Source organism: Gasterosteus aculeatus, chromosome 13 (genome assembly GCF_964276395.1).
Source record: "Gasterosteus aculeatus chromosome 13, fGasAcu3.hap1.1, whole genome shotgun sequence".
Classification (NCBI taxonomy): Eukaryota; Metazoa; Chordata; class Actinopteri; order Perciformes; family Gasterosteidae; genus Gasterosteus; species Gasterosteus aculeatus.
Window position 1 is genome coordinate 19211377 of NC_135701.1, and position 20260 is coordinate 19231636.

At 43.4% G+C, this 20260-nt stretch overlaps 3 protein-coding genes across 7 annotated transcripts; all 3 read left to right on the forward strand.

Moving 5' to 3' along the window:
- Positions 1-49: 49 nt before the first annotated feature.
- On the forward strand, positions 50-1542 carry hint2 (histidine triad nucleotide binding protein 2). The gene is made up of 4 exons (XM_040196668.2): positions 50-807; positions 913-1017; positions 1125-1197; positions 1278-1542. Exons 1-4 carry the CDS (start codon positions 568-570, stop codon positions 1367-1369), a joined length of 510 nt encoding a protein of 169 aa, XP_040052602.2. The 5' UTR covers positions 50-567; the 3' UTR covers positions 1370-1542.
- A 1053-nt stretch (positions 1543-2595) lies between these two features.
- Positions 2596-9689, forward strand: LOC120830788 (long-chain-fatty-acid--CoA ligase ACSBG2). Of its 3 annotated transcripts, none has more exons than XR_005713946.2 (16): positions 2892-3033; positions 3712-3795; positions 3893-4026; positions 4345-4628; positions 4851-4939; positions 5273-5393; positions 5473-5553; positions 5754-5903; positions 6314-6481; positions 6560-6741; positions 6901-7134; positions 7593-7810; positions 8259-8398; positions 8482-8725; positions 8898-9085; positions 9225-9689. XR_005713946.2 is itself a non-coding variant. In XM_040195696.2 (15 exons), the coding sequence occupies exons 2-15, from the start codon at positions 3776-3778 to the stop codon at positions 8987-8989; spliced, it is 2157 nt and encodes a 718-aa protein (XP_040051630.2). In that variant the 5' UTR covers positions 2596-3033; positions 3712-3775; the 3' UTR covers positions 8990-9689. The 3 variants fall into 3 exon arrangements, 1 of the variants encoding a protein (XP_040051630.2); XR_005713945.2 differs by having other exon boundaries at positions 8898-9042; XM_040195696.2 differs by having other exon boundaries at positions 2596-3033; positions 8898-9689.
- A 1708-nt stretch (positions 9690-11397) lies between these two features.
- Positions 11398-20071, forward strand: LOC120830786 (long-chain-fatty-acid--CoA ligase ACSBG2). Of its 3 annotated transcripts, none has more exons than XM_040195693.2 (15): positions 11398-11515; positions 12580-12673; positions 12769-12902; positions 13965-14248; positions 15230-15318; positions 15762-15882; positions 15962-16042; positions 16157-16306; positions 17004-17171; positions 17258-17439; positions 17565-17798; positions 18120-18337; positions 18625-18764; positions 18848-19091; positions 19363-20071. In XM_040195693.2, exons 2-15 carry the CDS (start codon positions 12609-12611, stop codon positions 19452-19454), a joined length of 2202 nt encoding a protein of 733 aa, XP_040051627.2. In that variant the 5' UTR covers positions 11398-11515; positions 12580-12608; the 3' UTR covers positions 19455-20071. The 3 variants fall into 3 exon arrangements, with proteins under 3 accessions (XP_040051627.2, XP_040051628.2, XP_040051626.2); XM_040195694.2 differs by having other exon boundaries at positions 11497-11515; positions 12593-12673; XM_040195692.2 differs by lacking the exons at positions 11398-11515; positions 12580-12673; positions 12769-12902 and having other exon boundaries at positions 13488-14248.
- The last annotated feature ends 189 nt before the right edge of the window (positions 20072-20260 follow it).

Below are 20260 nucleotides of genomic sequence, written 5' to 3' on the forward strand. Positions count from 1 at the left end.
AGTAAGAAATGGATATACAATAATGTTTATTAAAACAAAACATAAATTCCTCTACATTTGCAAATAACGTAAAGATTTTTTTCTCAGGGTGTGTCGTTTCTCGGCAAACAAGGTGCTACGGTTGTGTTACATCACGCTTCCTGCTCATAATGGGAAAAGAAAGTGGACTAATCGCCCAAATAAGCTGTTAAACAAAGGATACACACGTATCAATCAAAAGTCAAGGGGAAATTTCATGGAAATGTCACGGCTGGTACCAACGTTGGAATAAATACCCCCAAATTGGGGGGAAACCGGAATAAAACACAACATTGCGGTAACTGTGGGAGTTAAATTACTCCAGAAGAGGGCAGGCGTGCGATTCTACAGTTGCAAGTTGCCACTGAAACCTCAAGAAGAAGAAGTGGAAGTAGCGGCAGAAGAAGAAGAAGTAAACGTTACACACAAAACTAGCGAGTACCTGAAGGCAACGCAAACTGTCAACAAGAGAAGTGCAGAGTTGTGTCTAAATACGAGTTCGCCCACAAACAGGTCCGCTGGAGGTGCTTTGACCGGCCGGCTAACGTCATGTATCTCCGGCAGATCGTGCGGACTCTGCCCGTCCGGACTTGCTTGCAGCGCGTCTGCCGGGCCGAGGTGACGCTAAGACGAGCCCTCTCCCCCCCGCAGAGGCCGCTGTGCTCCAAAGGGGTCGAGGTGAGCTCGGCCGAGGAGGCCGTCAGGACGCGCGGCTCCGCAGCCGCCACCATCTTCTCCAGAGTGATCGACAGAAGCGTCCCTGCAGACATCATTCACGAGGACGAGAAGGTAAACACCTGCCGCACTATGAGACATTAGTGAGAGAAAGTTGCGCAGTTTCACATTTCGTATGAATTATTGTTTTTTGTGTGTGTGTGTGTGTTTGTTTATCAGTGTTTGGCATTCAGGGATGTCAGCCCACAGGCCCCTGTTCACTTCCTGGTTATTCCGAGGGTCCCTATTCCCAGATTAAGTGAAGCCACAGATGAGGATGCAGAGGTAAATCACACACCCAAAACGATTCATTTCAAGAGCAGCTTTTATTGACCAGCCTGCTCACATGCACTGAAAGTCCCGTCTTCAGCTCTCTTTTCTTTCGACTTCAGCTCTTGGGGCATTTGTTGGTTGTTGCCAAAAATGTGGCAAAGCAAGAATCTCTGGATGAAGGATACAGAGTGGGTGAGTTACAGAAATGGGCTTTATAGTATGTGGAAATATACATGCGAATAGAATTCTGAGAATCTTTTTGTCCCCTGCAGTGATCAACGACGGGAAGCACGGCGCTCAGTCAGTTTACCATCTTCACATCCACGTCCTGGGAGGGAGACAGCTGGCCTGGCCACCAGGATGAGGCTTTCTGGAGTCTTTCACGTTCAACTCTACGAGCACAACCTCATGCCGTCATTAAAGAAGTTCTCCAATGCAACATCGCGATCGTTGATTTTGAAAACGATGAGGAATTAATTTAAAGAAATGTGGATATTATGTTCAATGTGGCTGCAAATAAAGATGGAAAAATGAGAATTCAGCTGACTTCATTAATCTGACATCTAGGATCTGCAGTAAGGGAACAGAAGATGATACAGGTTATACCTCTACTTGTTTCAAAATACAATGAGAAGCTGAATCTAGACACCAATAGTTAAAGAATATCAGGAAATTTTTATTAGTTAAACTGATTTAAATTTTATTTTAATGCAAGATGTTCCACTGTACAAATATATATTTATATGTATAAGAAATGTATATATATAAATTAAGCAAACTGAATTTATACACCCCAACATTTATACACACCCAACTGTAAATGTATACCAAATATATATCAAATGAGTTGAAGCATTAAGAATAGTTGGAATACTTTTTATCTAGATAGTTACATTACAAATGTTTAAAGTCTGTATATAAAAAACGGCACAGAGAAAACTGGTGTGTAGTTTTTGTAATATATATAAATATATATTATTTGGTGTTGCCTTATATATGTGTATATATATATATATATATGTATATATATATATATATATATATATATATATATATATGTATATATATACGTGTATATATATATATGTATATATATATATATATATATATATATATGTATATATATATATATATATATATATGTATATATATATATATATATATATATATATATATATATATATATATATGTATATACATTTGTGTGCCTTAAAACTGTTTTCTCTGTGCCGTTTCTATTGTACCCTCGAGTACCCTCGAGCAAGGCAGGTACGAAGGTGGTTGAACTTTATATTTACATTACGACCAGACTATCAGACGACAAAAGGGACGACACATAACGTAATGTAAAGTAAAGTATTGGCCAACGTAAGTTGTAAGTAGAAATCATGCTTTCACTTTGATATTTCTTTGCATTTTTTTTCTTTTTTATCAAGACGTAAAAGAGTAGCAGAATAATTAGGAGTTGTTTAAGAAAAGGTTGACTAAGTAAAATGTGCAAATATCTCAGTTCATTTAAAGGTTAGGTTGAAAAAGTTACACAACTTTTGTTGAACTGTTGAAAAACTGTTTGTTTGGTTCAAAGTCTCATTTGTCTCTTGAACCTGAGAGAATTTGACATTTTCTACATACAATAATACCGTAGTCAGGTCTGGTCAAGCATGTGTGATAATGACATGTCTTAGTGGGTCAATCAGGCGTGATATAAGTCTAAATACAGTCTACACACACACACACCTGCAGGAGCAGTAACATTTGTTAAGCTTTAGTAACAAGTTTTTTGGTGTATTTCTAATTGGTCCACTGAGTCCCATTAATTCGCCTAAAGCTTAAAAGACTTTTTCAAACTAAGAGGATTGCGAAAGCGGTTAAAGTTCTGGGCGTGAGAGCAGGCAAGTTGGCATGCGGTTAAGCGAGTTCTCCAGAGGCTGATGTTCTCTACAGGGAGCAACAGACCGGCACTGGGCAAAGGTCGATCGGCGTCTCCCCTGCACCTGACTGCGGCTGTACGTCAGCTCGTTCCCAGAGGTAAGGGATCTATTTTAAGATATTCTTTTGATGCTAAGGGTGAATTTAGTTGCAATGTGTTTCTACCCCAGAGTAGCATATCCTAACTAAGTGTCTTGTGTGGGGGATGATGGCATGGTGGAGGCATTTTCTGCTTCAAATTATCATTTGGGCTGCATGCTCTGCATGACTAGTAGATGGAAATACTTGACTCCTATAGGACTTTCTACCACTGATTTCCTTCAAAAGCAACGTCTGCTATAAGAAATAAGTTGTGCTTGCATTTTTGGCTGTAAATTCAAACAATACCCTGTGGCACGTGGCCTTTGCCTGTACTGCATGCTGTTGCATGTGACATTGTGAGCTTCCACTCATGGTCCCTAATGCTGTTCCACACATCAGATCAGATTGACTCATTAGATTTTTCTCAAATCCAAGCAAAGCCAGGCAATAATGTGCAATTTCTTCTAATACAATTGACGTTGGTTTGTTACTTTGTGTGATTATATGCTTCAAAGAGTGTGAAAGCATCTGAATGCTTTAATAGTTTCTGGAACTACGTGTGGAGCACAGTTTAAACATTTAGCGATAGCGGTCATTGGCTCTGACCTGTTTGTCCGTCTTGCGTAAATGACCAGAGATGTGATGTTTCATAACCAGAACAAGTAACTTCTTGTGCTTATTTGATGTTTTTTTTAGTTATTCCAGAAAATAGGAGATAAGCTTCCAAGAGAACTCAATTCAGAGCAACAGTGTTGCAGTCATGGATGTTAAAGCTGAGAGGTATGAAAATGTCCCAAAGCAAAGCAAAGCAGAACATCTCCACCACAGTGGAGATTGGATCCATTTCTACTACGAAACTAACAATGTATGTCTGCAGCATCTCTATCCATGAGGCACCGGCAGACTTCAAGAACTTGAAGACTCACTCCCCCCTCGTCAACGGAGGAGCCTCCACAGCCGAACTCTGTGAAACATCTGAGCTGGAGGAAGCCGCTGAAGGACCTTCACTGGGTAAGAGCGTTAGGTGGGAGCAACTAATCAGATGTGGAAAAAAACGGCTCAAGAGTGAATAAGGGGTGGAAAGACCTGTCAAACTAGTAATTGTTGAGCGCAGTGGTTCTCAACAGCCTGTAAAAACCCGTAAATCACGTTGCTCTGTCAATACACTTGTAGGAAATCCACATGGTTAATCCAGTGACGTCTGCAGTCCTCTCAAAAACCACACTCTCCTTCTTAAACTTGCTTTCTTGGTTCTGCAGGGGTGTCTTTTAAAATTTGACCTGTCATCAATTGTGACTAAATCCAGCTGCCCATGTTGTCCCAACGCAGAAGAGCCCAAGGCAGTTCCCTTGTTGAGGGCGAACGTACCGGCCCCGCTGGCCCCGGCGGACCAGCTATGGAGCACGAGCAGAGACAAGGCAGTCAGGCTGAGGATGGAGGGCTCGGGTCCGGCCTCAGAGACGCCCATGACGGTGCACCGGCTGTTCCTGGAGACGGTGGAAACGCACGGGAATCATCCAGCATTGGTCTCCAAAGAAGGGGGCCAGTGGGTGACGCTGACCTGGAGGCAGTACTACGAGCAGTGCCGGGCAGCCGCCAAAAGCTTCCTCAAGGTTCGTTGGCAAGTTGACCTCCTGTGCAGTGGCATGTTGTTTCGGTTTCTACTGAAAAAAAGGGTTTATTTTGGGTTTAAATATATTTGTTTGAGTTGGAGTGGCTTTCGAAGCAAAATGTACGTCAAGTCTAAAGGAGGCAATGTGCCGCTTTGCCATTCAAGATACATGCTCTTCTGAAAAACAGAAAAGAAAAACAACCACAACTCGTGTGCTCTTTAGTTGGGGCTGGAGCGTTACCACGGTGTCGGGATCCTGGGATTCAACTCCCCCGAATGGTTCATCTCAGACGTCGGCTGCATCTTTGCCGGGTAAGATCACACAGAAGGAACAGAAAGCAAAACCCTGTAGACTTGTAGAGACGCCTGAGCATCGTTTCACATGACAAATAGAGCAATTGTCCTCAGATAAATGCGCAAAAACTTTACTTGCAAATGTACTTTCTGCAGTAGAACAGATACCAAAGTATAATATGAAATGCATTAATGCAAAAGCTGTTTCATGCAATTTATGTTTTTGGGTTCATACGTGTGGTTTTTAATTGGTTGAGAGCTCTTGGGTTAATTAGAGTGCCAGTTTGGCTTTTCAAAGACGTTCACGTTCAACTGAGCTTTTTACCTCTCTATGTCTGATTTGTTTCTTAGGGGTCTGGCAACTGGAATTTACACCACCAACTCGCCCGAAGCTTGTCAGTATGTGGCGGCCAACAGTGAGGCCAACGTCCTGGTGGTGGAGAACCAGAAACAGCTGGACAAAGTCCTGCAGGTCCGGAGCATCACATGAGTGCTGTAATAATTATTTTAAAGGTCATATTGCTTTTGTTTAACATGTACTTTTATGACAGGTGAAAGATCATCTACCTCACCTGAAAGCCATTGTCCAGTATAAAGGTGAACTGCAGCAGAAGGAACCATTCCTGTACACGGTACGTTCTCTCAGGTGACATGATGACTAAAAAGAAAAGTCACATGGTTGTAGAAATTCCTGTTGTGGAGAACAAGAATTGTAAATCTAATAATTAATGTAACTGATATCAAATGTATTAAACTTCACAACATCAGATGGGGTTCAGTTCAGTCTGGGTTGAGATGCACTTTGTCAAACATCGTCTGTTTACTCGTGTAGTGGGCGGAGTTCATGAAGCTGGGAGAGGAAGTGCCCGACGAGCAGCTGAATGCCGTGATTGACAGTCTCCGTGCCAACGAGTGCTGTACTCTTATATTTACCTCTGGAACCACTGGCAACCCCAAAGGATGCATGTTGAGCCACGACAACGTGAGATATCCAGACAACATACTTTCATTTATATTAGCTTGTATCATTTTTATGTATGATTTCTTCTTTGGCTTAATTCTTCGAGAAGGAATGGATATTTGACATGTATAAAAAAATACACACCGTGTTCAAAAGAGGCAGGTTTAAATTTAAGTTTATTTTCTTCTTTTCATTAGTTTTTTTACTGCACATTTTCATTGATATTTGGATTATTGATGTTTCCTTAAATCAGAATTTTAGAAGCAATACGAGCATTTTAACAATATAAAATAGTGTGTATTTATTGTAAATGAAAAAACGGAAGAGTACCCAACATAGAGCCATGGGGAGCTCCTCAAACCACTACAACATATAAAGAAGAATATGAGTAAAATGAAATAACACACTGCTGTCTCCTCTCTGTTACGCAGCTGACGTGGACGGTCCACAGGGCGGCTTCAATGCTCACCTTGAAGCCCGCTGAGGACGTGATGGTCAGTTACCTGCCGCTCAGCCATGTGGCGGCCCAGCTGGTCGACATGTGGATCGGTGTTTATTTTGCCATGACCACCTACTTTGCAGAGCCAGACGCCCTGAAGGTAATGATGCCAACTGTTGGCACACACATGATTATCATTAGTGATGATTCACTATCTTTACTTTAATAATTTCTCCAGGGCTCGTTGGTGAACACGCTGAAAGAGGCTCGTCCGACTTGTTTCGTGGGGGTTCCTCGGGTGTGGGAGAAGATGCAGGAGAAGATGCAAGCTGTCGGTGCAAAGTCCTCTTCAACGAGGAGGAGAGTGGCGGGCTGGGCCAAGTCTATTGGGCTCCGATACAACTACAGTGTCATGAGCGGGTGAGGGAGCGGCAAAGATCATTTGCCAGAACTCGATGGGAATGACGGTAGCCCTGCATGCTTTTGTATAAAATTCCATTCTGTACATAGTTATTTATTTCTCGGGTTACGTTGGTAACACAATGGGTTTAACTTTGACTTTATCTTTTTGGTCTACAGGAAGAAACAGGTGCCCTGGGGTTTCACGTTGGCCAATAATCTGGTCTTTAAGAAGGTCCGTGTTGCGCTGGGCTTAGATCGCTGCAAGTTGTGCTTCACAGGCGCCGCCCCCATCACCAAAGACACAATGGACTTCTTCATGAGCCTGAACATCCCTTTGCTGGAGCTGTACGGCATGAGTGAAAGCTCCTGCCCACACACCATCTCCACCGACACCCATTACAAAATCACAAGGTCAGCAGCAAAGCGTTGTGGGACATGTCACGTGGTTAAAATGGTTGCTGATATGGAAATGAGAAGTTAGTAATCTCCCCTCCAATGAGTTTTCTTTAAAATAGCGCAAAAGACAACCGGGGATTCTCTCGTCTTTAAATCCACATCCATCTCCACTGTCTGCAGACCTTTAGCTCTGACTTGTCACAACAACACCGACAGTTAATCTCCCGCATGACTCATACATATTTGGGATAAGTGTGTCTTTGTTTTGTTTGTAAAGCACGTCGGGCTGCACCTTCACTAAAGTCCTTGGAGGGTTACTGTTATTATCATAGTTCGACTAACATTATAAGTCTGCTGTTGTCTTCCAATCTCATACGAAATCCTCCCCTTCCTCCATCGGCACTAAACCTTAAAGCAGAGGCTAAACAGCTCTTGGTCAGGTCGGGTCTCAATCTTATGTTTTGTCCCTCCAGCTGTGGAAAAGTGATGCCAGGCTGCAAGACGAAGCTGGAGAACCCGGATGAGGACGGGAGTGGAGAGATATGTATGTGGGGCCGGCACGTCTTCATGGGCTACCTGGACATGCCGGAATTAACAGCCCAGGCCATCGACCAGGACGGCTGGCTGCACTCTGGAGATGTGGGACGACACGACCAGAACGACTTCCTGTTCATCACAGGAAGGATCAAGGGTAGGCCGTTGTCCCTGTGGCCTGGGCCCTTGATCCACATCTTAAATGTGCATGAAGTTGTTAAAACAGGTCCTTCACCAGCTACAACATCAAAATGCTGCTTCAGTGTTAACATTCATCTCATAAGGTCATACACATTTCTGCAGAAAAAATGCTTTTTATTCTTTTGGTACATTTTGATGAATATTATTCTTTACTTTTATGTCATAAAGATTTTAAATTCAGAACTTAAATTGATAAAAGTATTGTTTATTTTTGGCAATTTCACTTGAATGAGAGATCTGAGCACTTTTTAATGAACAAAAATAAAAATGGTTAGTGCCAAGTGCGCTTTTTAGTTCATTTCAGTTTGAATTGTAGTCATAGGGAGTGGGGATGGGAACACAATGTTTAGTCGTGTTCAGTTATAATGTTTTCTATAACCTCCGTTATAATGTTTCTTCCACAGAGCTGATCATCACTGCAGGAGGAGAGAACGTCCCCCCCGTGCCCATCGAGGACTCGCTGAAGTCCGAGCTGCCCATCGTCAGCAACGCCATGTTGGTCGGAGACAAGCTGAAGTTCCTCTCCATGCTCCTCACGCTCAAAGTAACCGGGCCTCCATCCCGACCCGGTCACACGTCCGAATAAGTCCAAACAAACCCCACGATCACCCGTCTCTGTTTCCGCAGTGCGTGGTGGACGACGCGGGGGAGCCCACGGACCAGCTGAGTCCCGAGGCGCTGGCCTTCTGCCGGCAGCACGACGTCACGGCCACCAAGGTGTCCGAGATCATCGCCAGCAAGGAGCCGGCGGTCTACACGGCCATTCAGGAAGGCGTGGAGCGCGCCAACGCCAGAGCGACGTCCAACGCCCAGAAGATCCAGAAGTGGGTGATTCTGGAGCGAGACTTCTCCATCGGTGGGGGCGAACTGGGTGAGTTACTGCGCCGTGCTTCATTGTTTTGGGGCGTTTCATCTCTCGCTCTGAGATATTTTTTTAAGCTCCAGTAGGTCAAATGTCACCGCGTGGGCGTCGCTGAACCGAGACAAAAAGCTTGAGATGTTCATTTATTCAACGTGCCTCTTCTTTTTTTCTGTCCATGCAGGACCGACCATGAAACTGAGGAGGCCCATTGTGGTGAAGATGCACCAGGAGAAAATAAATGAACTGTATGCAGTGAACACGGCAGCACAGTAGATTGCAGAGACGAGACAATACTCACGTTGTGCCCAGACGTCACCTTGAGAAATGTATGAAATCTATTTTCACCTGAATGTTAAAACTGCAAAAAAGGTTTGAATTATGTTGTATTTAAGAGAATGTATGCTTGTACTTTGTTGTTTGTTTCAAGTCAGTATTTAAACCGTTGAATGTACATTTTAATCAAGTACGTTTTTTTCTCCCTTATCCCAAAATCAAAAATGTACCTCAGAAGGTTTCACGTTCTGTACAGATACAACGTCCTCTGTCCCTGGACCCGTACATGGAGACGGGGAAAATCTCCCTTCCAATAAAAACCGTAACAGAAAGCAACAGAGAGCGGATCCCATTCCAAGGATGGACAGAAGAGCCTGCAAGAGGAATCCCTCGGGTCCTGGTCAGCACACCAGTACATATTTTTGAAGCAGAAATACCTTTTTAAAGATGTTACAGCATTCCTCAAGAGATGTTATTTGAGATTGGGTGGAGGTTGACTTTGTAATAATTGAGCTCAATCACAAGGACACATTCGTTGCTGTACAGTTGCTGTAATTAAAGAGCCCGTTTTGGACGTGCTGTAGATGTGATGCTGCCATCGTGTGGATGAAATTGTGCACTAAGTGGTCCCCAGTGACAGAAGACCAACACCAACATAAATAAATGCTGACAGCCAGACGGATTAAACAGTTTGAAGAAAGAGTCTGTGAGTGACGTGTGATATTTACGTCCAACCCTCTTCGAGGCGGCTTTGTCCATCAGATCAACGCGCTTTCTGTGTCAAAAGTGCCAAAATCCTGCGCAACTCCAAACACAAATCTAAGGTCAGACGGTTCACGTTTCACCCGCTGCTGCGACGCGGGCTCAGTGGTGTCATGATCCCTCACTACTAGATACCCAACTTCATTTCCTGATGTGATTGTGGGTTGTAATCTTCAAGTTCTGCTCTGAGACGGAGAGTCAGATCCGACGCTACGCGGCCTCACTGTGAGGCTAAAACATCTTCTCCAAAGTATCAAAGCAGACAACTTTTATGAGCTTTAAAGGGTGAACAGACGAGCACAGTGTCATTTGACCGGGTCCACGTGAGGACCCTAGACGATGCCGCCCACGGTTATAGAGAGAAAGTTGTGCAATTCAACACTTCACACACAAGTTTTTTTTTCAGTGTTTTTAGGGGTATCAGGTCCCTATTCCCTGGATAAGTGAGGTCAAAGATGAAGATACTCAGGTGTATCTGTACATCTATTTTCTTATAGTATACGTATATAGTATAAGATAATTACTTTTTAAAAAACATACAGGTTTTTAAATATAACAGGTGGAATTGGTTATCAAAATTAACCCTAACCCTAACCCATTACTAATAATTAGTAAAAAAGTTAAATAAAATGAGAAAACCATTCAATGTCCAACAGAATAAAAGTTTAAAACACTGATACACATACAAGGAGTATTACATGTAGGTGGAATATACTTTGTATTTGGATAGTAATACTGTTATATATTTGGACTTTTTCGAGATACACTTTACATCGTGCTCTACAGAAGTATTTTTCCAAATAAACAAAACTAAAAATCCATATTTGAGAGACGCTGGTTTTAAGGCAAACAATATAATAAGAACATATTACCTGCAGCACCTCTCCGTATTATCTATGCATGTAGTCTAGTTTCCTTCCACCCTTTTTTGCATTGCTGTCACAAATACCCCAAATACAAGCAGCGGGGGTCAGAGTCTAGACAGATGTGGTGTGACTGGGTGGTATGATTTAGTGACATTGGTGCCCTTGTGCAAGGTGAGGGGGGTATTGAACTTTCCTCTAGATTTGCTTTTTACCCCGGCTATCAGACAAAAGAGGAAACGATGGCTCGTAACAAGTATTGATCATGGCGAGTCATGGACTCTTACTGATTTATGTTGTAGTTGCACAACTTTGTAGAACTGCTGAAAAACTGATTTTATGGTTCAAAGTTTAATTTCCCCTCATGACCCTGAGAGAAGTTATTTAGTTTGGTCGTTGGCCTCGACGGGTCTGGTCATGCATATCTGATATTGACGTGTCATCATGAGTAGATGAGGGTTGTTATAAGTCTAAAGACCCCCCCCCCCCCCCCCCCACTCCGACCCCCCCCATCCAATCCCACACCACCCTCCAGCATTTGCCTGCAGGTATCATTAATAGAAGCAAAGCAGATTTCTACCAGTGGCCGGACGCGTCTGTGTCCATGTCTTCGTCCCCTCGAGGAGCAGCAAACTGATGTCAAGCCTGTCGGTGGAACTTTAACTGGTCCACTTGGCCTCAACAGCAGTTATTCAGAGGGTTGCAAAAGTCTTTGGAGCTCTGGACGCGAGGTGTGAGTGCATGGAAATTGGCGTGCATTTGCGCAAAGTTACCAGTAGGTTGATATTTTCTAAAAGAAGCAATAGAGAATAAACACTAGAGCACCTGAGCCGTGCAAAGGTTAATCCGCTTTTGTCCTGCACCTGACGACGACTCTCAATCTGCTGCGTCGCAGGAGAAGGTAGGAAAAACTTTCAATTTCAATTTTTGACGTTGCATTGTGTGAAAAATGAGTTATGTTGTGATGGATTGCCATTGTGACCGCATGAGGATGAAGCGCTTACATATCTTTTATTACCAACACTTTGTAGCTCTTTTCTTCTTCAGCTGATTGTTATTAAGTTGCAGAAGGTAATAAATTCATTTCACAATTAAACGTTATCACAATTGTGGTTTACATCACGCTGCTGTAATATAACATTTATTTGCCGCCCGGGGTCCTTACATACTGGGACTAAACATCTGGAAACAATCTGGGCTTTCAGTTATCTCTTATAAAGATTTAACAAAAACTTTTCTTCAAATAGAAATCCTTTTGGGAAATGTGCAAATCCAAGGCATTAGCGACACTGTAATCCATCAATATTTGCACAACACAAGTCCTTTGGTTACCACACTGTAGTTTGTAAGTTGTATGAACTTTGGCACGGATATATTTGTAAGTTATAAACTGAGGTCAAACTGAGAGTCTGCTGGATTGACAGATCTTAATCAAATGCTGTTTTATGACAAGGTACTTTTACTTGAGTATTTATTACGCTACTGCTCTACTGGCATATAATATATTATATTATTATAATATATTGCCTTTTACTCCACTACATTTATCTGACAACTGGAGTTTTTAGTTATTTTACAGATTAAGAATGTACAATAATAGTCTATTAATGTTTATTGAGGACTGAGTGGACTGTAGATATACAGTAAATTCAATAATTATACATAACAGAACTGAATAAAGGCACAGCTGTCTTTAGGAGCACATTTAATTTAATCCTAGCTTGAATGAACTTGCAATGACTGAGATGCAGTGAAATGAGAGCATGCAGATGCCCTCCTTCTGGCACAATATTTGGAGTTTCAACATTTAGCGACGGCAGTCATTGGCTCTGACCTGTTGCAATCACTTTATCAGTCGTGTATAAATGACCAGAGCGGTGCCGTTTCATAACTGGAACTCCAATGTGCTCGGAGGATATCTGGAGTGTTTCAATGCTGATTGTACCTTGTGCTTATCTGATACAGTTTACTTTGCAAGTTCCAGAAAATAGGAGATGAGCGTCCAAGAGAAGTCGATTCAGAGCAATGGTGTTGCAGTCATGGATGGTAAAGCTGAGAGGTATGCAAATGTCCCAAAGGGGAAAAACACATCTCCACCACAGTGTAGATTAGATCCATTTCTACCACGGAACTAACAACTATGTTTGTCCGCAGCATCTCTATCCAGAAGGCACCGCCAGACTGCAAGAACTTGAAGACTCACTCCCCCCTGGTCAACGGAGGAGCCTCCACAGCCGAGTTCTGTGAAACATCTGAGCTGGAGGAAGCCGCTGAGGGACCTTCACTGGGTAAGAGCGTTAGGAGACAGCAGCTAATCCGATGGGAAAGAACCCGGCTCAAGAGGGAAAGAGGTGGAACGACGATTTAAGAAGACAATAAATGGCAATAACAGAAACATAAACCAAGATAAATTAGAGAGGTTTCTGCCTCACACATGTGTAATTTACAGCTAAAAAAGATTCAAATATTAAAATCCTAGAAGCTGCCATCACGCTTAAGGTAAGCAAACACCTTTTGAAACATATTTAAATCCTGTGAAAAAAGGCCATGAATAGACATTACGTGACTGCTGTAGAAGCAGCTGCACTAAGGACGATGTTTGGGAGGCAGGATTGTCAACACACAACAACACAACACAACAACACAACATGGTGTAACCTTTCCACCCTTCAACTGGAATCAGAGAACGTCCCTTAAATAGCATTATGTACTTGTTATTGCAACGGGGTCTTTGTTTTTTTGTAGGTTTTAAAGTCTGAGATTAAATGTTTCACTGTATCAAATGATTCACTGAGATCTTTCAATTTTGTGACCTTTTACGAAAATAGTTGTGTGAAACCAAAATTTAGAAATTAGAACCAAGTGTAATTTATGTGTCAACGTGTTGCATGATTCAGGACTTTAGGAGGAAGTTGATAATGAGATTAAAAAAACACATTTTTGCAGAATAGGGGACAGAGATTTTGCAAAAAGAAGTAAAAAAAAAAAAAGCGATCGACACCATCCTATTGTTGGTTTGTTTCAAGAGTGCACGATGAAAAAAATACAATTAAGAAAATAAATTACATAATTTTAGCAACAAAAACAAATGATTGTGTCTGTGCTTTTGATCCTCTCGCCAAACTTCCTCAAACCAAACCGGATCGGCAGGTATGAATTGTCATTTCTGGGCACAGGTGTCATTACACCCCGCCCACATTCAGAGCACACCTTTAACCCGCGTTGGAAGAACCACTCAGGTGTTCCTCCAGTGAGTGAGTTGCTTCACTCGGTTCGACGGCGCTGTCTGCTAGAGCGCGACTTGTTGTCAATGGCGACTAAATCCAGCTGCCCATGTTGTCCCAACGCAGAAGAGCCCAAGGCAGTTCCCTTGTTGAGGGCGAACGTACCGGCCCCGCTGGCCCCGGCGGACCAGCTATGGAGCACGAGCAGAGACAAGGCAGTCAGGCTGAGGATGGAGGGCTCGGGTCCGGCCTCAGAGACGCCCATGACGGTGCACCAGCTGTTCCTGGAGACGGTGGAAACGCACGGGGATCATCCAGCATTGGTCTCCAAAGAAGGGGGCCAGTGGGTGACGCTGACCTGGAGGCAGTACTACGAGCAGTGCCGGGCAGCCGCCAAAAGCTTCCTCAAGGTTCGTTGGCAAGTTGACCTCCTGTGCAGTGGCGTGTTGTTTTGGTTTGTGCTGAAAAAAAGGGTTTATTTTGTCAGGGTTTTATGATGCGGATCAGCATTCCCCTAAAACTAGGGCACAGAGTACAGAAACATGCTCTATATTCTAATATCAATATGAACACCCACAAAGCTGAAACCCAGTACTTTAAAATTTACGGTGCACTGAAGTACAACAAATAAACACTCCACTAGAGTGCAGCTCATGTTCTGCCTGGACTGTTTTTAATATACTTACATATAATTTGTAACCTAAACTAGTCCAGCAGAAGGATTTGCTTTGTAGGTTAATCCTGTTTCAGGCAGAAATTCCGGTTTTGGAAACAAAACCTGGGAATTTCCTGCCTGCCTCACTAAATAATCTGTGGGGTGAGATCGGGCTGATCCCAATCAACACGTCGGCGTGTAGAGTTCACAGTTTCTGTTACATCTCCTGTTACGTGGACATTTAAAGCCGAAACTCAAGCTTAACGCATATTAACTCTTTAGTACAGCGTGCTGCAGCGTAAAAATAAGTAGAGCAAAATAAACATTCCACTATAGTAGATCTTGTTATATATATATACATATATAGTATATCCCGTGTTCTGCCTGCACTGTTTTCTAATATCCAGCATGTTGTAATCTACTAGTTCAGCGGAAGTATTTGACGTGCATTATGGTACAGGAATAACAGGCTAAACAACAAAGTAAATTGTTTTTCTCAGAATTCTCAGAATTCTCAGAATTTCCTCCCTTTCTCACTGAATTATCTGTGGCGTGGGATCAGAGAACAGAAACTTGGGTGTATGAAGTTCACAGCTTGTGTTACATCTCCTGTTACATGGACTTAATACATTGTGTCCCATGAGGTGGTTCCATTTGAAACAAGATGTACGGTTAAGTGTAACTTTATTTCATGAAAGATAAAGTAAAAAAGAACCACAACTCGTGTGCTCTTCAGTTGGGGCTGGAGCGTTACCACGGCGTCGGGATCCTGGGATTCAACTCCCCCGAATGGTTCATCTCAGACGTCGGCTGCATCTTTGCCGGGTAAGATCACACAGAAGCAACAGAAAGCAAAACCCTGTGGACTTGTAGAGACGCCTGAGCATCGTTTCACATGACAATACATATTTATCACTCTACGGGCTAATCTCAAAGTAAATCTCTGTGCCCCCATCCGAAGCTGGCAAGGCCGTATCAGTTAACAAAGTTAAGCCAGTAATGTGGGTGTTAAACCTTTAGCCCGTAAGTTGTTGTGTAGTGTGTATTTAACTCGCCTTTTTGTTTCATTGAAAATCCCTCATTTTGTACTGAACAGATAAATCAAACATTAACTTATTAACTTACTAATTCTTATGGGTCTCTCTAAAAAAACTTGTGCTAAATCTATTGAGACAAACTGTAGTCAGAAGAGCAAAATCCACATTAAATCATGCAGGGGAACATTCACATTCCACTGAGCTTTTTACCTCTCTATGTCTGTTTCTTAGGGGTCTGGCAACTGGAATTTACACCACCAACTCGCCCGAAGCTTGTCAGTATGTGGCGGCCAACAGTGAGGCCAACGTCCTGGTGGTGGAGAACCAGAAACAGCTGGACAAAGTCCTGCAGGTCCGGAGCAGCACATGAGTGCTGTAATAACTATTTTAAAGGTCAAATGGCTTTTGTTTAATATGTACTTCTATGACAGGTGAAAGATCATCTACCTCACCTGAAAGCCATTGTCCAGTATAAAGGCGAACTGCAGCAGAAGGAACCATTCCTGTACACGGTACGTTCTCTCAGGTGACATGATGACTAAAAAGAAAAGTCACATGTTTGTAGAAATTCCTATTGTGGAGAACAAGAATGCACTTTGTCAAACATCGTCTGTTTACTCGTGTAGTGGGCGGAGTTCATGAAGCTGGGAGAGGAAGTGCCCGACGAGCAGCTGAATGCCGTGATTGACAGTCTCCGTGCCAACGAGTGCTGTACTCTTATATACACCTCTGGAACCACTGGCAACTCCAAAGGATGCATGTTGAGCCACGACAACGTGAGATATCCAGACAACATACTCCTTTTCTCAGCCTCATTGTTCTGACATTTATACACCATTCCTTACTCAATTGACAATTGTTTTTATTATTAATTAATCTGATAATTAATTGATTGAAGAAAAATAAAATAAATAATTATGCTAAAATAAATAGTTATGGTCACACAAGGTAGGCCAGAACCAATCATATATATATATATATATTATATACACATACATTAATAGACATATTAAAGCTGAATAAAGGAAGTTGGTGGTTAGTAGTGTATTTTGTATTACCCTTTTGTCATATTTAATATTGAGATTTCTGTACCAGAATTTGGGGAGATAAAGTACACTACAACAGAATCAAATAAAGTTTCTCTTTACTGAAATTAAAAGAAGACCCAACATAGAGACCTGGGGAACTCCAAAAACCACTATAAGTATGCAAAGGCAACAAATATGTTAGCATATGGTAGCAACCAGACCAGGAAACTTCCTACTAACTCCAATGTTTCCCGCCTCCCTCAAGTGGAGTTTTTTCCAATCCAAGACTTATTGATCCAACTGCACCACCACTGGAACAGTGGCTGTAAAGACAAAACCTCAAACAACTGAACTCTACTGCTAAAGGTCTCAACCAGAGTTTCTTAAGCTACTGATTACACTTTTAACAGAACATGTGTTTGACGCCTTGTTTTGCGACATGCAGCTGACATGGACGGTCCGCACGGCCTCTTCGATGCTCACCTTGAAGCCCGCTGAGGAGGTGCTGGTCAGTTACCTGCCGCTCAGCCACGTGGCGGCTCAGCTGGTTGACATGTGGTTGTGTGTTTCTTTTGCCATGACCACCTACTTTGCAGATCCAGACGCCCTCAAGGTAAGAATGCCTACTGTTGTATTAAAAAAAAATAGTTCTTATTAATGTTTTACTATTTTTACTCTAATCGGCTATTGCTTCTCCAGGGCTCGTTGGTGAACACGCTGAAAGAGGCTCGTCCGACTTGTTTCCTGGGGGTTCCTCGGGTGTGGGAGAAGATGCAGGACAGTATTAAAGCCATCGGTGCCAAGGCGTCCCCATTGAGGCGGACGGTGGCGCTCTGGGCCAAGTCCAAAGGGCTGCAGTACAACTACAGTGTCATGAACGGGTGAGAGAGCGGCAAAGAGCGAGTTTTACATGTTAATAAAGTCTGTCATCGCTGTTCTTGGTTCCAAACAAATCTTAACTTCAAACAAACGGTGGGTGTAATTCTGACTTTTTTGGGGTTTACAGGGAGAATGTGGTGCCCTGGGGCTTCATGTTGGCCAACAATCTGGTGTTCAAGAAGGTCCGCGCTGCGCTGGGATTAGACCGCTGCAAGTTGTGCTTCACAGGCGCCGCCCCCATAACCAAAGACACTCTGGAGTTCTTCATGAGCCTGAACATGCCTTTGCTGGAGCTGTACGGCATGAGTGAAAGCTCCGGCCCACACACCATCTCCACCGACACCCATTACCAAATCGCAAGGTCAGCAGCAAAGCGTGAAGGGAAGGGAGGGGAGGGAAGGCAGTCCTGGGGGACATCAGTGGGACATGTTTCCCTCAGCGTCAAGGGCAGAGATTATTCTGCAGCTGAGCCGGGACGATGATAAAAGGATCTCTGCCTAATAACCTTCATTTCATGTGGCGTTTAACACCAGTTTGTGATGTTTGCCCGCTGCGATGTGCAACATCTTCTTCTAGTATTTAGGATATGTGCGTCTCAGTTCAAAGCACGCTGCGCTGGCGTAGAGATGAAGAACAACTCTTTCCCGAGGTCGGGTCTCAATCTTATGTTTTGTCCCTCCAGCTGTGGAAAAGTGATGCCGGGCAGCAGGACGAAGCTGGAGAACCCGGATGAGGACGGGAGTGGAGAGATATGTATGTGGGGCCGGCACCTCTTCATGGGCTACCTGGACATGCCGGAAAAAACAGAAGAGGCGCTCGACCAGGACGGCTGGCTGCACTCTGGAGATGTGGGACGACACGACCAGAACGACTTCCTGTTCATCACAGGAAGGATCAAGGGTAGGCCGTTGTCCCTCTGGAGGGGCCTGAGCACCTATGAAGTTGTTAAAACTTTCCCTTTACCAGCTACAATAGTAAATTGTAACAATCGTACAAAATCATATATTTTAGTTATTCTTTACTTTTACCTAAAAGGTTTTGATTACATGGCTTTCATTTCTAATAGATTATTGTTGTAAAGATCAGTCAGAAACTGGTCATTGTGTTCAGTTTCTAATGCTGGACTCTGAACGTTGTCAAACAGGCGGCATTCTTCATACCAAAGCTAAGTTCTATTTCTTCCACAGAGCTGATCATCACTGCAGGAGGAGAGAACGTCCCCCCCGTGCCCATCGAGGACTCGCTGAAGTCCGAGCTGCCCATCGTCAGCAACGCCATGTTGGTTGGAGACAAGCTGAAGTTCCTCTCCATGCTCCTCACGCTCAAAGTAACCGGGCCTCCATCCCGACCCGGTCACACGTCCGAGTAAGTCCAAACAAACCCCGCGATCACCCGTCTCTGTTTCCGCAGTGCGTGGTGGACGACGCGGGGGAGCCCACGGACCAGCTGAGTCCCGAGGCGCTGGCCTTCTGCCGGCAGCACGACGTCACGGCCACCAAGGTGTCCGAGATCATCGCCAGCAAGGAGCCGGCGGTCTACACGGCCATTCAGGAAGGCGTGGAGCGCGCCAACGCCAGAGCGACGTCCAACGCCCAGAAGATCCAGAAGTGGGTGATTCTGGAGCGAGACTTCTCCATCGGTGGGGGCGAACTGGGTGAGTTAAAATGAAAATTAGAGCAAACACGCCAGTGGTGAGGTAATATCGTCAGCACTGCTCTGATCTAGTTGAGTCGCCTTTCCATCACGTGAATTTTGGAATTCGGACTTTGTGACCGTGCTGCGTGCCAGACAACATTCCAGTGGCGTCGGTCGCTCTCGGACATATTTTGTAAGCTTCGTCAGCGCGTGGGCGTCGCTGAGCCGAGACCAAAGCTTGAGATTTTCATTTATTCAACGTGCCTCTTCATTTTTTTCTGTCCATGCAGGACCGACCATGAAACTGAGGAGGCCCATTGTGGTGAAGATGTACCAGGAGAAAATAAATGAACTGTATGCAGTGACCACGGCAGCACAGTAGATTCTACATCGCAGAGACTGTATAATGTACAAATCTCTTTTCACCTGAATGTTAAAACTGCAAAAGAGGTTTGAATGATGTTGTATTTAATGGAACAGATGTTTCTGCTAGGTGTCAATATGCGCCGATTGTCTGTTTCAGGTCGATATTTAAGCTGTCGCGTGTTCCTAAGCTGTCACAGAAGCTGAGCACGTTTTGTAAATAAATTATCCTCACCAGAGCCAAATCGTGCCATTTCCTCGTGGCACACAGGTACATTGTATGCTGCCACACCGGAAAAGACGCCGGATGGTGTCAGTCATCATTTTTATAGTTTATGAAGGAACTCTTGTGAAACCACTGTCTTCTTTGTTTGTTCTGTTGTTTTTGTTGTAAGAAACAACAGCTGGTCGGTCTCAAGCTTTGAGATGATCCTCATGCATGGAAACAGCAGACATGACCTCTGAGGACTGGAACTGTTAATAAAAGAGATGAGAATCCAATCCAATCACGTGCAATAAAGTATGAATTGTAAAGCATCCATTTAAATTGTTGCTTCTCCATGTACAGTTTGACAAATAGGGAAAATGTTTTTATGTGATGAATGCGCATGATTATCAATAAAGTGATTAACAAAGTTTCATTCAAACATTTTTTATATATTTATGTTCATATTTTCGAAAGTGCAGTGTACACCTAAATGATCTTAACTAATGCTATGATGCATTTAAATACGGGACAGTACGGTGCAAAAGAAGACAGCAAATCTTTACATTTAACTAATAAACTATCAAGACGTATGGCTAAATATGAGGGAGGATTTAAAA

What these genes read in the sequence shown, in the direction of transcription:
- hint2 (XM_040196668.2), top strand. Translation starts at nt 568, where the DNA reads ATGTATCTCCGGCAGATCGTGCGGACTCTGCCCGTCCGGACTTGCTTG. An exon ending in TCATTCACGAGGACGAGAAG is followed by an intron (nt 808 to 912) that starts GTAAACACCTGC and finishes TTTGTTTATCAG; the next exon opens with TGTTTGGCATTCAGGGATGT. An exon ending in GGATGAAGGATACAGAGTGG is followed by an intron (nt 1,198 to 1,277) that starts GTGAGTTACAGA and finishes TGTCCCCTGCAG; the next exon opens with TGATCAACGACGGGAAGCAC.
- LOC120830788 (XM_040195696.2), top strand. Translation starts at nt 3,776, where the DNA reads ATGGATGTTAAAGCTGAGAG. An exon ending in CAGAGCCAGACGCCCTGAAG is followed by an intron (nt 6,482 to 6,559) that starts GTAATGATGCCA and finishes TAATTTCTCCAG; the next exon opens with GGCTCGTTGGTGAACACGCT. An exon ending in CATCGGTGGGGGCGAACTGG is followed by an intron (nt 8,726 to 8,897) that starts GTGAGTTACTGC and finishes CTGTCCATGCAG; the next exon opens with GACCGACCATGAAACTGAGG.
- LOC120830786 (XM_040195692.2), top strand. Translation starts at nt 13,703, where the DNA reads ATGATTGTGTCTGTGCTTTTGATCCTCTCGCCAAACTTCCTCAAACCA. An exon ending in GTCGGCTGCATCTTTGCCGG is followed by an intron (nt 15,319 to 15,761) that starts GTAAGATCACAC and finishes TCTGTTTCTTAG; the next exon opens with GGGTCTGGCAACTGGAATTT. An exon ending in AACTACAGTGTCATGAACGG is followed by an intron (nt 17,440 to 17,564) that starts GTGAGAGAGCGG and finishes TGGGGTTTACAG; the next exon opens with GGAGAATGTGGTGCCCTGGG.